General features: G+C 32.3%; 2 protein-coding genes across 2 annotated transcripts in view; one reads left to right on the top strand and one right to left on the bottom strand.

The window, feature by feature from the left end:
- LOC139499581 (endoribonuclease LACTB2-like) overlaps positions 1–16,959 on the top strand; it is a 273,549-nt gene that overhangs the window by 233,969 nt on the left and 22,621 nt on the right. The gene's annotated exons all lie outside the window — the stretch shown is intronic.
- LOC139497731 (uncharacterized) lies at positions 743–1,317 on the bottom strand. Its single transcript, XM_071285966.1, has 2 exons — positions 1,188–1,317; positions 743–1,041 (listed from the first exon to the last, which is right to left on the bottom strand). The coding sequence occupies exons 1-2, from the start codon at positions 1,315–1,317 to the stop codon at positions 743–745; spliced, it is 429 nt and encodes a 142-aa protein (XP_071142067.1).

Consider the following 16,959-nt stretch of genomic DNA (forward strand, 5'->3'; position numbering starts at 1 on the left):
AACATCAGATGCTTGTTTTGTCAGATTATCTTCCGCATAAACATGATAAAAGTACAATGATTTTCTGATGAAATCTCATAGACTATCAAATGTCAATTCAACTGATAAACATTTAAAATAAAGGTCATTTAAATACGTATTGGTAATATTTGTGATAAGATCGAGTTTCAATGTATGATTTATCCAGTGTTAGCCCCGTTCATATTATTGTTTACTAGAAAATACGTCAAATGTTGTAAACTGTAAAGCAGATTTTCGATTATTCTTCCGAAATTTTCCTCAATTTTAACAATGCTTTATAAATTGGATTCATTAATACATTCGATTTCAGATCTCAGCCTTAATTTTTGGGGTAAAGTCATTTGTCGCATGATAGAAATATTCATTTAAGAAATCTGGGAAAAAAATAGTATTTTTTTCTTGTTTTCCACTTGTCATGTTTGTAGTCATGATGATCTATGTATATATTACATCATCATGTAAGTCATTGTTTAATTCTAAGTCTTTACAACTCTGGTGCAGAGTTGTCAAACACTGATTCCAAATATTCATAGAAATATTTAGTTTTTTTCCAAGTCTCAGCTCCATATAAGAGTATGCATTTGAGTAGAACAAGCGTATTTTGGTCCTGTTAGTGATGTTTTTGCTTTCCAAATTGATTCCATCATATTAAACGCAGTTCTAGCTTTACCAATTTTCATCTTTATATATTTATATGGCCACCGATATATTCTACTACGCTTCAAATGTATGTGAAGAAATCCACTACTTCTAAAGCTTTGTTGTTAACTTTCAGACTTGCTAGGGATCTTGTGTTAGACTTTTCGGTTTTAATTGGATTGATGAAAATTCCTGTTTCTTCTGCTCTCTTTTCAAACTTCTCTAGTTTGTCCTGCATTTGTTGGTGGTTGTGGGACAGCAAGGCAATGCCATCGGCAAAGTCTAAATCATCCAGCTGTGTAATAATGGTCAATTGGATCCGTTTCATCTGCCGAATGTGACTTGCTTCATGATCCAGTGAACTACCAGGAGGAATAGCATCTGTGAATGAATTTCAAAGTGTCTCACCAACTGCCACAACACATCTCTATCTAACCTGGCAAAGGCTTTGAAAAGTCGTCAAAATCATGAGAAAAAAGTGAAGAATTGAACTTTTGTGATTGTTCGAGGATGAAGCGTAAGGTTACCTATTTGGTCTGCACATGATCTGTTTTGTCTAAATTCAGCTTGTTTGTCACGCAGCTTTTCATCTTTTGCATTTTCTAGTCGTTTTAACATAACTCTATTCAGAACGTTCCTTGGAGCTGATAGTAGCATTATTCCTCTAATGATTAAATTCCCCTTCTTCTAACGTTTACCATGTGTCCTTCTTTCCTTGGCTTTCTTTTCTCCTATTGATTGTTTTTTTACAGTCCACTGCCAAAGGTTCTTCCAAGGATGGAATGCCAAATTTTTTTTACATTTGGGTCTTGATTTAGCACATTCTCGAAATGGTCAACCCATCGTTTCATTTGCTCTTTATGTCTGTTGAGTGTATTCTCTTCTTTTCTTACCGGTCTTCTTCCTTTCTGGTATTTCCTGGCTGGCAGTTGTATATTGTCATACAGAGCTGTTATGTTGTTTGCTCTGAGTGTTTCTTCTGCTTTTGCTGTCAGTTTGTCTACGAAGGCCCTCTTATATCTCCTTGCACGGGTCCTGACATGCTTGTTAGCTATAGTGTATTCTCTTGATACTGAATACTTTGCTGATCTTGTTTTGCAGTTGTCCAAGAGTTTTTTTCTAATATTTTTCCTTTCTTCAACTTTCACCAGATTGTCTGGCGATATACATGTCTGACGTAGCATATTTTCAAACCAACTGATGTTTCACAAGCTGTCTTGAAAGCATTTTTAATCTCTTGCCAGTGATCTTCTATAGTAACTGATTTTCAGTTGCATTCTGAAATGTTGAATGACGTGATTTTTTGAATACTCAACGGGCATAAATGTTTGAAGGCATTTAAAAGGATAAAACCAAAGGATTCCGAAAATTTGACAAAAAAATCCAAAACATGACGAGCGAACATTCTTAAATTTGAATTTTGTTACGATTAGGTGATGGTCAGTGGCAGTGACGGCTCTTCATTTAACTCAAACATCTTGTAAACTTCTACCAAACTTCTTGGAGATAAAGACATGGTCTATTAGATTTTTAGTGTTCATGTCTGGAGATGCCTATGTTGCTAAATGACAATTTATTGTGTGGGAAGACTGTTCCACCAATGACCAGATTGTGATTGTGGTTTGAAAAGAGATCTTCATTTTCATTTATTCCTCCTAGTCCATGTCTTCCCATCACTTGTTTATAACGGTGTTGTCGCTTCCTCCTGGTAGAACCCTTCCTTGATGTCATCTTCTGTGCCATTCAACCTTTGAGTGATGTTTAATGAAATCCTTTTATATGTGATCCTGAACTTTGCTATGATTTTGGCCGTAATTTATGTTGGCGCCCATTTAATAAATGTTTTCTGAGCTTCTCTTAACAGCATGATGGCAACTCCTTCAGAATGTTTGGTGTTCTCTTCAATATGTACAGAGTACATATGGTCACTTCTCCTGATGATAGGATGGATTATCTTGCATAATTCCATCTTGCTTCTGCTATTCCTAGTTTACCTATTGCATATGCTTTCATTTCATTGTCGAGGTTTGCGCTTTCACTGTAATATACATAAATCTCACATTCCATGTTCCTATCTTTGTTGCGAATTAAGACTTAAAAAGTCTCAGTTATGTAGCGTCCTTTCGGTTTTGGCCAATCGCCTTCTATGTAAAGGTCTTCTTTCTCTTCCATTCTTAGATTTTAGAGATACCACTTTTAAGCAAACAGTTTGATATAGGAACTTATCCTTATCTTAATTTGTGAATACTCCATAAAAGAAACTGTTTTATGTTTTAACGATTTTCGACATTCATGACGTACTTGTGAAAAACCCAAAGAAGAAGAAGAAGTAAAAAAGAAGAAGAAGAAGAAGAAGTTTATAAATTTTCGTTTTGTGTATATGTAATCCGCTTTAAAAGAGGGACGAAAGATACAAACGGACAGTCAGACAAGCACTGGAATATCGTATCAATTGGGAGATACACACCCCTTATGCAGGTGCTGCTGGGATGTTGCTACTTAGAAATAAGTAACCTGTAAGCAGGGATTTATCCTACCTTAAGGTTCCAGGTAGTGTTGTTAAGGGATCTGTAATGCAGCTGTCCCCATATACGGGTCGTTGGCCGGTGGGGCACTCCTACGCCCTTTGTCGTTGTCGCTTGACAGCAATCTTCCATCTGGGCAGTAAATCCCCACTATTTGTTTAAAAGCTAGAGTGGTTGTGTTGAAAGGATTAAGGGTTACCACTAAAAGGGTTTTGGAATCAGAGTTTTCCTTCTCCTAGACAGACTGCCTTCCTATGCTCACGAGACCAATCTTCCCGTCCCCCTGTAGTTTGGCCTGAGGCCTTTCATTGTTCAGTATCCATATGTTAAAACAGGGAGGTTCTACATATGAATGGATGTGGAGAGGCTTTGTTCTGGTCTGAATAACTGCTCCCCTTGTCACATATCTGTTAGTCAGCGGCGCTGAAAGCGAGAAATGACAAGCACACAGACACACAACACAGCATAAAAGAAGCATCACACAACATTTAACCGTTGCTGGGTCAGAAAAACATCATTAATTAGAAAAACAGGCAAATATCTGACTGTTATCCCTAGTACTAACATAACTTATATATATATTACATGTATATCAAGTCCTGGCATAATTAATTGTCACACCGGTATGTGCGCTAAGTTGGTCACAAAGAGGGTGATAAAAGGACAAGGAGTTATAAATATACAGTTTACAATTCTTGCAAAGGAGTGTGGACGGACGGATGGGAATTCCAATGGCCTACTCACGATGATCGCAAAACAATACATGAACCGATATTTCAACCATCTTGTCTGAAACACAGTAAATAATGATCGCCACGCACTGAATAAAATTACTCAGGTCATACTAATGAGGAACACTTTGTTGAAAATAACCCTTAAACCTTTCAATAAAGTTCCATGTTGAGTGAAATTTTAAGAAAATATAGCGAAGGTAGATCTACATTTGTTAAGATTGCCAGATGTCTGAATGCCTAAAATGGTCGAACATTTTGCTAGTTCATTTCGCTAGCATACCGAGCATGATTGATATACACCAAAGACTAAGAAGTCATTGTCAACAGGATAAAATCCGACCTGTCACCTTGCGACCTGACATGCAAGCGTGTTCCCCCAAACCGATCTCGAGCATGGTATAATTTGATAAGAAAGAAAACAACTACCAGTCAAATATACTTTACGAAAATAAGTGAACTGAGGCAATTTTAAAATGTGACCGTGTGTCTTTTTTCGAGACTCTACATTCTTCTTGTGCGTGTGTGTGGCTAAAAAAGGTGTATTTCATTGTTTTTTGGACCAAAAATTGTTTCCATTTTGATCAAAAAAAGTTTTTCCTCATATTCATATTCATAATAATATATCAAAACTTAAGATTTGCGATACTTCCCTCCTGATTTTTTTCTAAAGAAATCTTTTAATAAATAATGTTAATATCTTAAATATGCAAGTCTATGTGAGGACCATTTCAGTATATATAAATCCGTGATGAGACCCTTTACATATGACATTTAAAACAATTTCCGATTTGATAAATGTACCTAGTATGTACAATATTTTTTACAGCTTCAAATGTTAGTCATTTGAAATGTACCATTTGCCTTGATATTAATAATGTGTTAAATAATCAATTTTCGAAATTTGAGCATGCGAGCGAAAACAATATAAGGTAAATTGGCCAAAGCTTTTTGGTGAGTGGACAACGAGTAAAGAATAATTTGTCAATATTTGCTGTAAGCTCAAATTTGTGTTACTCATTTCTTAGTTGCTGTCGAGAGTTTGCAGACCATATTCCGAAAGGCCTTAATCATTGATCAATTTTGTTCATTTCTTATCATTAAATATTTGCCACTTGACGTTAAGCAAACAACAATCATTATTCTACAATATGGAATGAAAAACTTCCACATTGATTTGTCACTTTAAGGTTCAATATTTATTTTATAAGTGCATCTTATGGGTGACCAGAGGCAGTCTTAAAATGTAACCTTGTCCTAGTTTTTAGTCTCAACTTGTACTCTAGTTCGCCGACTAATTCACTTAAAAAAATAACATAAAATATGTAATAAAAAGAAAATATTTCAATATCTTTCAATATATTCTAACCATTGTCAACAAATTATTTGTGACTGATTGTCCTATCAGATTATGACTTTATGTCCTGTGACTATCTGATCGTTTTCCAAAAATTACATTGTGACGTGTGTGTGTTTTTATAGTAAAGTCCACCTAATCAATTTTTTATCACCAAATTTGTCTTTGCTATGGTTAACACTGAAAAAGTACAACAAAAAGTAACGATTACAACTCAACAGTTCAGTTTTGGGAATATTGTTTTCTTTTTGTCAAAAAACGTTGATGTATTTTTTAACCATATAAAACGAATTTCGGAACATTTATTTTCTTTCTTAAATATCAGTAATGACCAATGATTGTTAGGACATATATATATATTCCGCCAAAATGGTTTGTTGTATATCTGGCTCCGTGGTGTCAAAAATATCACCTTTCTTTTATAAATAATTGATAAAAACAAGATATGAAGGCGAATAAAACTAATTAATTAATATGAACTATTGTCCTGTGACTTGCTGTCCCCTTTCTGAAAGTGTTTTCAAATCTTATTGACTTCTTGTTTTTCGTAGCCTTATGATGTGTTTATTATTATAGTCAGCAATAGCTCACAATTTATCCTAAGAAATCGAGATGTTATATTAAAATTCTTAAATGTGAATCTAGTAAATAAAATGATCAACAACAAAATTCTACACTTTCGTTTATATACCTGGGTCTTGATGTCTCCGCTTCAATGCCGCCATCCCGTACCAAACATATCCAACATTATGCACATACATTGCATATATACACATTGTTGGGGTTTGGCAATATATAATCAAACACCTTCAAGTTAGCAATATACAACAGGTAGTAGATCTGCATTTTCAAATAAACTTACACACACACATAATCTAATTTTAAATCGTAAAGTTGGGGTATTGGTAGTATTGAATTCAAGAAATTGGTTTGCAGGTAAAAAGAACTAAAAGCAACATGCTATATTGTGTTACATAGATTATTTGTCATTTGGTTGAATTTTGTTTAGTTTTTGACATAACCTTGCCAGTTTATCTTTAACTGTCTGATATATACACGCTACATCTTTTTAGTTGTATTTTTCAACAGTTTTGTATAATATAAAAAAGAAGATACGTTATGATTGCCAATAGGACAACTCTCCACAAGAGACCAAATGACACAGAAATTTACTTTTTACCATCTTAAATCCAACTTAATTTTGATTTTGATTATCATGATTATGAATAAAATATTTGTTCATAATTCATCAAATTCTGACAAATACTTCTTATTTTGGCCAGGCCTATCCCCATCACAGACCAAATGATGTTCACGTTAGCTATAGATAACTTTTGATCATTAACAATCAGCAAAAACCATCCAATATAGAAAGCTATAAACATGAAATGACAAATGTTAAACAAATCATCATGAAGCATTGTAAATCTTAGTTGTTTATGATGTTTAGGTTTTGAAGCACATATGTAGTGGAGCAGGATCTGCTACATGAATGCAACCCAAGTGTTTTAGTGGTGTTCGTGTTGTTTTGACTTAAGTTTTTTAATTTAGTGATGATTTGTTTTTGATTTTTTTTTTGCCCTGGCATTATCATTTTTTGGAGGTTATCTTTGTAATGTAAATTAATTAGGGAGAATGGATAAACTAATATGGAAAATTTAAATTTGCTAAGTTCAGAGGATATAAATAACAATGCTAACAAAAACAAATATGAGATGCTATGGGGAAAAAGGACTCGAATCAATAGTATGAATTCGTTGACCATTTTAATATATTGGTGTCTCAACTTGTTTGCGACATACCTGTTTAGTCTTCAATCATGTTGATCTTTAATCTTTGATTCAAAATGATAGTCTCTTCTGTTATTTTAATGAGCTTGTCATATTCCAAATTGTAATATAGGGAATAAGCCTGGATTGATAGATGGTTGATGTATATGTCACGCTTACCAATTTTAAAGTTCATGTGGTTCCCTAAGTTTGCTTTTATTAGATCGATTACTAATCTCTCAAAGTGGCATTAATTATCATGTGGTTCACTAATATTGCGTTTTGCGGTTGTGTTATGAATTGATGATTATTGTCTTAACACAAAACTATTTTGACATTACTTTATGGAATTAGTTGAGTTAAAACCACATGACCATTTCGAAAAACAAGTTTTATTATGAAGACGATTCCCATGTCGTTTGTGTTTTTACACCTCGGATGAATGTTTCTCCTGATAGAAAAATGCACTGAGGACTATAACGAAGTTGTTAGACCTCGTCGACCCCCTATTTTGGTTTAACATCAAATCAAAAGTACAAACTGTAAAAATCAGTTGCAATTTTATTATCAAAAGACTGAGCAGCATAAACCAAAACCAACAATTCGGGGCAATTTCTGATACTCACAAAGGGTTCACGTGAGACCCCTACGTTATGTTCATGTTCAAGTACACATTTGGGAATAAAAATTATTCGGTAAATATATAGATTACACTCGAGGAAAAGAAGACGGGATGGTGGTTACAATAATTGGAACACATCTGTTGTGATTTGAAAATCTCAAATTCTAAAAAGTTACCTTTCACGATATATCTGAGAAACGCAAAAAATGAAGATAACAGACTGATATTCGTACGTGTTCGAATTAACATTACCGTAAAAAAAAATCGGAGGATTTAAGAAAACATTTGAAAGCTTAAACAAAAAGAACAAAAAGTATTGACAAAGCTGAGAAGGTATCAGGGAAATGTTATACACTACATTTTCATAACAATACTAAGCATGAAAGCCCAATACAGCAAGCGATATAAGTCCAAAATTTATGCAAATTATATTTAGTCCTAAGTTAGAATCAGTAGCTCTTGTATTTGTCATGGATATCAATGCATAACATATAAACTGAAAGGTTGTTACCCATTTGATTGTGTTATGGTACTGCGAGGAAAACCTTCAACAACAACATTGGGTAGCAGATACATTCGCTCTGTTATGATAAAATTTATATATCACTAATTGTATCAAAGGGGCACTAGCTCAAAAATTCATGTTCAATGATTTAAATAGGTCGCATTATTCGTTTGCAAGTGAATAATTCATCAGCAATGTTTCATTTGCTTATTTTATCAAAACTAAACCAATTTGGCTCTTAAAACAAAAATAATATTTCATCATTTCGCTTATATTAATATTTAGATTAAAATCGAGCTCGTAACTAGTGCCACTTTAAGGTTAATACATGTACATGATTTATAGATCCAAACTCCGTACAGTGATCGTTTCCGTTCCGGAACTATTTTCTTTACTCCACCAATCACTGCCACCGGTTTTCGAAATTCGTTCCAAATGTTGGAACGAATATTTACGCAAACATTTCCTCTGAACCATTAGTTACCGGCTTGAAAAAAGTCAATTTTATTATTTCTTTCTAAAATTTAAACAACGTTTAATAGATATACAAATTGAGCATTAAATTTACGTCGTACGACAGGACCTTTATTATCAATATCATTTAAGTTATCCTCCGCAACCCTTTGGAAAGTAAACATGGAGGGAAAAATGAATCAGATATGTTATTTTAATGTATGTTAGGCGTATAGTTCTTACCTATATAAGTCTAAACGAAAAACAAGCATAAACGCTGCAACATTTACTTGGACAGGTACAAATGATTTTAATTTGAATATGCGGTTGTCAACGGAGAAATTAAGTTTGGTCGACCAAGTTCTGGAAGCCTTTCCCTTTCTCACACAACATTATGCAAATACATGGACATCTTTTATCCATTCATAGTCGGATTCTGGGTGGCCAGCTCCCTCCCTGGAAAATGTTGGTTTATTATATAGGGAACCACTGATGTATGACTGGAGCCCTCTTTTTATGTCAAACATTCAGTGCCGCCCCTTCCTATGATATAGGACTTTGAGGTCCATATCATTAACGTTCAAGTTTAACATTGATATTTATAAAAAGAGATCATTTGGAATAACCTTTTTGAAGAGGGACCACTCGTTTCATTTTCAATAAATAAAGGGGATAGATTTCCATGAATACAACACCAGATAGAAGTATGGTTCTTTGTGAAAAGATTATGCAAATAATATAAAAATGTGCCATTTTCACTGTTTTGTACTTTCACTATGACAAGATATTCTCAGTATGGATAAAAGAGGTTGAAAGTTAGACTACAACCCTACATAAAAATAAACTTTAAAGTATGCATCATGGACCTAAAGTGATACACATAGAGACCGACACAGGTGTAAATGCTCTGTTGGCATGGTTGGGTGCAGCTAGATACTAGCCCCAGAGGTGGAACCCTGAACAATAATTGACACAACATTCAAGCTTGATACAGCTCTCAATTTGGATTATGATTAATAATATATATTAAATTTTGACACAGCTTGATTTCTGACTAAGAACTTTAAATTTTGAAACTGGACATTTCTCAATACGTACATGTAATATAATTTAACAGTATGAAATCCAAAATATAAATACAAAGTGAGATTCAGCATATCAAAAAACAAAACAATTTAACACTAACTAAGTTCAGTTTAGGACCCTTAGGACTTCAATGTGGACTAATTTTATAATGGAACTCAAAATGTAATTTCATGGTTAGTTTCAGCATAAAAAAAACCCAAAACTTAATTTTGGACAGTTTGGACCATATATTGTACAGGATCTGTTCATTTATACATTAGTTATTGTCCAGAAACTATGTGTCTTCTAATGATTATACAGTCACAAATTTCTAGCAGTGGTATAAAACAATAACCAATGCATTAAAAATTTATGTTACTTCCGAGAGAGAAAAGAAACCTTCCACCCCCTTTAATAGATGAATGGTGTAATGGACTGGTCCTTTTAATTATGAATCCTTTTCTGGTTCAAGCATTTTACCTAGACACCTATGAAATAATTCTTTGAAATTCTAATTAATAATGCACCATTTATGGGCATTATCTTTACTGGTCAGTGCGTTTATTCGTCCATCCGTCCGTGTGTCTTGCTTTAGGTTAAAGCTTTTGGTTGAGGTAGTTTTTGATGAAGTTGAAGTCAAATCAACTTGAAACTTATTGCACATGTTTCCTATGATATGATCTTTTTTATGTTAATGCCAAATTAGAGTTTATAACCCATTTTCACAGCCCACTGAACATAGAGAATGATAGTCAAATGAGGCATCTGTGAACAAGGGACACATTCTTGTTTTTATCATATTGTTATCACTGCTAATAATTTTTTTTATATCTTTCTCTCTTACATATACTCTTTACTTGTACTGCACATTAACCAATATCAATTATTTGGTATACATGATTGGGGACTGGGTTTTAAGCTAACAGATACATCTTTTACACCCAAATTATGTCCTGATACTCTTGTTATTATAGTTGTGTGCATTAAACCAGTGATTAATATATGTACTGTAAAGTAATATTTCAAGTTGAAAAGGAATCTGGTCCAATTGCCTGTTTGTCACTTCTAGATTCTTGCCTTACTAGCAAATAACACATCCCATAATTTTTAAACTTAACATAAACCAAGAAAACTAAACATTGACCAAAGAACCATGAAAATGAGGTCTAGGATAAATGAACCATGCCAGGCAGACATGTACAGCCAACAATTCTTCCTTACAACAAAGGTAATTGACATATTGCTTATACATTGTAGTTAAAGAAAAACAGACCAAAACACAAAAACTCTACACTGACCAATGAACCGTGAAAATGAGGTCAAGGTCAAATAAAACCTGCACGACTGACATATAGATCATTAAATATTCCCATACACCAAATATTGTTGACCTATTGCATATAGTATTAGAAAAAGACCAAAACTCAAAAGCTTAACTTTGACCACTAAACCATGAAAATGAGGTCAAGGTCAGATGACAACTGCCAGCTAGACATGTTCACCTCACTATCATTCCATACACCAATTATAGTAGACCTATTGCATACAGTATATCAGAAACTCAGACAAAAGCACAAAAAACTTCACTATAGCCACTGAACCATGAAAATGAGGCCAAGGTAAGATGACAACTTACAGTCCTTCCATACACCGAATATACTAGACCTATTGCTTATAGTATCTGAGGTCTGGACTTGACTACCGATTCACTGATCCATGAAATGAGGTCAATGACAATTGACAACTGTCTGACAATCATGAGGTCCTTGCAAAGTACGCACGTACCAAATATAGTGGTCCTATTACTTATAACTAAAGAGAATTTAACATGACAAAAAAATCTTAACTTTTTGGTTTACAATCTACCATTGATCTAAGGTGGACATAATGTATCCATTTTTAAAGCTGGGTTACCCTGTATGCACAATAATAATGCATTTGCAAGACAATTGTATGACTGTTTTTGTTGATAGCAGATCTTTATTTGTTGGGCTATAAATTATAATGTATTCAAACTTTTTGATGAAAGGCCAATTGAAAGTAAGAACTAGTCTGTTTTGGAAAACTGTATTCAACTTGAGTCTTGTGTTTTGTGTTGTTGGGATACTGTCCAATGGACCTATACCCCACATCTCCTTGTATTCATATGCTTATATATTTGGAGAGAGAAAAAAATCGAGTAACTGTATTATTTCCATACTGCATTTGTACTTGACTAAAACTGAAAAAAAAAAAAATTCTTTATTTCTATTTTAATTATTAACAACAATATGTTCATGATAAGATTATAAAGAAACACATTTTTTTAAAAACAGCACTCAATAAAATGGAAATAAATATCTCATAAACAGCTGCGCCATGAGCGCATGATACGCCCGACGTCTTATGTGGAAGTCTTATGCAATAATCATAAATAGTTTATGAGAAAGTTTTAAGCAATAACCATATATTGTTTTAGAGACACGGCAAGACATGTGAAACCCCCACCCTGTTTTTTTTTACAAAAACTAAATATTACCAAAATAAAATTTTGAATCTAAACCAAAAAGTATACAGATCTTTAGATTAATATATCAAAGAAGTGTGTAAAGTTTTAAGCAATAATCATAAATCGTTTTTGAGATACGGCGCGACATGTAAAAAACCCTCCCCTGTTTTACAAATACTCAATAACTCAAAAATAAAATTTTGGATAATCACCAAAAAGTATACAGATCTTTAGATTAATAGAACAAAGAAGTGTGTAAAGTTTTAAGCAATAATCATAAATCGTTTTTGAGATAAGGCACAACATGTAAAAAAACCCTCCCCCTTTTTTACAAAATACTAAGAACTCAAAAATGAACTTTTGAATCATCATCAAAAAGTATACAGATATTGAGATTAATATAACAAAGACATGTGTAAAGTTTTAAGCAATAATCATAAATAGTTTTTGAGATATGGCGCGACATGTAAAAAAACCCTCCCCCTTTTTTAGAAAATACTCAATAACTCAAAAATGAAATTTTGAATCATCACAAAAAAGTATACAGTTATTGAGATTAATATAATTAAGAAGTGTTAAAGTTTTAAGTCATAATCAAGAAACGTTTTTGAGATACAGTGCGACATGTGAACAAAACACACCCCTGTTTTAGTTATAAAGTGCCGTAACTCAAAAAGTTTAAATCTTATTTTCACCAAAAAGTATACAGATCATTTGACCATCATAAGAAACAACTATATTAAGTTTCATGAAATTTGGATAAGTCGTTCTCAAGTTACGGTGCGACATGTTTACGCCGGACAGACGGACAGACAGATAGACAGACAGACAGACCGACAGACGGACGGAAACCGGACATTTGTATACCATAATACGTCCCGTCAAAATTTTGACGGGCGTATAAAAATGCACAAATATTTTCATGCGCAGCTAACATGCACTTCGATTCACTCATTGAAACATGAATGATCCTTGTTTGAAAGTGCATTAGTCTTGTCTGAAAGTTATCATTAAGTGCGAGTCTATTCAATTTGTGTATACATGTAGAATCTCTGCATGGCTTTCAATGCTTCTCATGTGACTTGATAAAATTCCAATGATCAGGTTGACATAATTAAGATCTGAAAATATAATAACATGTTTTTTTAACTTTGTAACTTCTGGTTTTGATGTACAGTAGGTAAGGGATGTATATGGTATGATATTGTTTGTTCATCAGCCCATCCTTTCAAACGGCAACACTTTGTTTAAAACTATTTAAAAAAGACAAGAATATTACCTCAAAGTGATAGGGGCTAAGTAAAAAAAGTTTTTATTTGGCCCAGATATTACTGATAATTTAACAGTTAACCTAAATATTTCAAAATTTGTACAAACTAGACTAAGGTACACCATATTCAAAAGAGAATAAGTGTTTTTTTCTTAACAATTTAAGAGTTTCTATGGCAATAAACTTAGAAAAATTTGTAAAATTTCTTGATTTTCCTTGTTTATTTGTCAAATAAAAATATATTTTATACTGTATGTGCGCATGCAAGAAATTAATTGTATGCATTTTCAAACATAATGTGTCTTTTTGGAATAGTTGACAAACATTTTATACTCTTTGACCAAAATTATTCCTGAAAACCCCTTCTCCATTGCGTTGAACAATTTCTCAAAAAATGTTAACACAAAATTAGAATTTCCTTTTAATTTTGATAGTTTCGGAGTCAGATGTTCAAAAGTTGCAGATTTTTCACATTTCGTATTAAGCTTGAGTTTGAGTCAATAATCTCAAATCTGTACTAAGTGTATTTCATTTGTTTGGGTGTACTAGTACCCGGCCATGTCCCCTCTTTTGTTTTGTTAAATGCGATTTCTATTTGTATCCATCTGATGAGTTAAGACTTTTTCAACTGATTTTTATAGTTTGTTCTTATTTTGTATTGTTACACCACTGTCCCAATGTAAGGAGAGAGTTGGGCACTAGGCAACATGTTTAACCCTGCCACATGTATGTCCCGATTTAGGAGCCTGTTATTTAGTGGTTGTTGTTGATGTGTCACATTTTTGTTTTTCATTGCTGTCATTTGGTCTATTGTTGGAATCTTGTTTCATTGGCAATCATACAACATCCTCCTTTTTTTATATTCACAGTTTGTAGCCTAAACCATGTACTTGTATCTCACAATTTGATTACTATCACCATAGGAAATATTAGTAATTTTGAGAAAAACGCTTGTGAGTGTTTGTTATAATATATAACTTGGTTCTTTATTTACTCAAATATATATCTAGTGAAAACTATTTTTTTTTTAACAAACCAATTTATAACATTCATATATATATAAAATATACTTACAGTGTCATATTGAAGCTACATGTACATTGTATATGTAAATTTTCTAAAAGTTTCGTTCTGTCTTAACAATTACTGTTAAAATCTTCAAGGAAACTAAATCAATAATTGTGTGCAAAATCCTTCTAGTTGACGTAGCTGAAAGTAATAAATTATAATGAAATAATAAAATGAGTATAACTAGAAATAAATGGTTGAAATGCAAGGACCTGCATTATTTAACATATCAAAAATTTGAAAAATAGGGGGAGGGAAGTATTATTGACAATAAAAAACTGAATGCAACCTTTTATTATTCTTTCACATGCATCAATCTGTATTATCTTACTATAATAATTAGAGAAAGATATGTCACATACAATTGTGTAACAATAAAAAAGATTTGTCTACGTTATTAGTTTCATAAAATATGGCTTCTCATCAAACTAAGTTTTCATGTTTACATTTTAAACATTATTTTTTAGCATTAATATTACTCATTATTTAAAAACATTTTTTGACGAACAATGTTAGTTGATATTTTATTCCATGCAAGATGGGATAATTAAATAGTATTTTTTGTAATATAATAAGTAATTAATCCATGCAATTAAAAATATTTAAGAAATAAACCAATACCTTATATTATCTTCTTGTTTTATTCATTCTGATTAAATTCTAACACTGTGTCGTTATCTATTTTGTCATCATCTGTAAGATAAAAATAAAAGCATTATAATTGATTACATTTGTACTGTAGTCCTAGAATTAAGATCAAGTTAAGTGTATGTTTTGCAGGAATAAAAGCTTTATTAAGAGTACATGTACATGTATATATCAGGCCAAATAATAATATGTGTGTTTTCAATTAAATCTTTGAAAAAATATGGTAGGTAGGCATTATTTTTTTACATTGAGTCTATGGGAGAGATATTTTGACGTAAAGGTACCACTAGCTACGAGGTATAGGAAAAAAACTAAGATATTATTTTTTTGGCTCAATCAGTAATGAAATACAAATAGTGAAATAATAACTCAATAACTTTTTTGTAACCAATAAGATTCAATTTTGTCAAAATAAGGAAAAAAAAACATTGATTGTGACTTCTTCACTTGCAAGTGAATAATTCGACCTCATTGAATCCGTATTCATGTGAACTTTAATTTAACCCCTTAGCTTGAGATGGATAACACGTGAATTGCATGTGTAAAGTTATTTAAAGGAAGAGAATGTGAACATTGAAAGTGAAACAAAGGTAAATGATTTGATTGACTGATTCGATCCACAAATAAACATTCTAATACAGGTAAAAACGGTGATAAATATTTATTTTTTATCAGTAATATGAAATTAGATAGACCTAGAATAATTCAACATCACGTGTTTGCTAAATCTATTTATTTCTATATTTATGTTTACATTGCATATATGGTCATCGGATTACTATAGAGGTTAACTCTATAAATAATATGATGGCGTCTGGACTCAAATACACACGAAAAGAAGCTACGTGTTTTCATGCTTGAGAATTTGATTAGAATCGGTGAACATGAACTTAACAGCTAGTGCCCCTTTAAACAGTGCGTATTGAAAAATGACCAAAAAAACCTAAAGGTAGGCAGCTATTTCTAAGCTTAAAACAAAGGATAGAAAGGGAAATAGGAAAAAAGACATATTCATTTATTTGGTCAGAAGGTTCTTAATAGGGTAAATAGAAAAAAGAATAATTGGACCAAATTAATAAAGATTTTATTGGGGAAGGGGAGGGGTATTTAGTATTACATTGTGTACGGCTATAAGTATAAATTGACTGTATAATAATTCAATAAAATATAGTAAAACCGAAACGAAAATGCTCCCGTCCAGACTATTGTAAATTAATACATACATGACCATGTCACCATGATGACATATATAATAAAAGAGCAAAATGCATAACAAATTTAGTACATTATTTGTCAAGTTATAATAAGTTATGACTGTTTTATTTCCTTAATCCATGAAATTATATATATCTGAATTAAGTTTTGAGAAATTCAGAGATTGGAAAGTAAACAGAGTCTTTATATAATACTAATATAAAACCCTTACTCAAGTTTGTTTAAATAATATGTTTGAAGCCTTATGTCAATTTGACATTATTTACATCCCTTCCCCCTTAATTGATAAAATCCAAAATTTATCCCTAGAGTCTACATTTGTCTTTTGTAAAATATCTTTAATTTCATATGGAGCAACATTTTTGGAAGATTTAACTACTCTCACAACATTTTATTTTAATGTGTATCTGATATTATTCAACCATACAATGAAAAAAACCCACACTTTTGCCTGTTTTTTGCGTCGTGCTAAACTTTAAAGTCTAAAAAGTTGAGGTGACTGAGTGGTCTCCAAACGAGTTTATTTGCTTGATGATTGGGTTTGAGTACATTAAAAGGATGTCCCATTTAATATCAACAACTA

The sequence above is a fragment of the Mytilus edulis genome, chromosome 12 (assembly GCF_963676685.1).
Source record: "Mytilus edulis chromosome 12, xbMytEdul2.2, whole genome shotgun sequence".
Taxonomy (NCBI): Eukaryota; Metazoa; Mollusca; class Bivalvia; order Mytilida; family Mytilidae; genus Mytilus; species Mytilus edulis.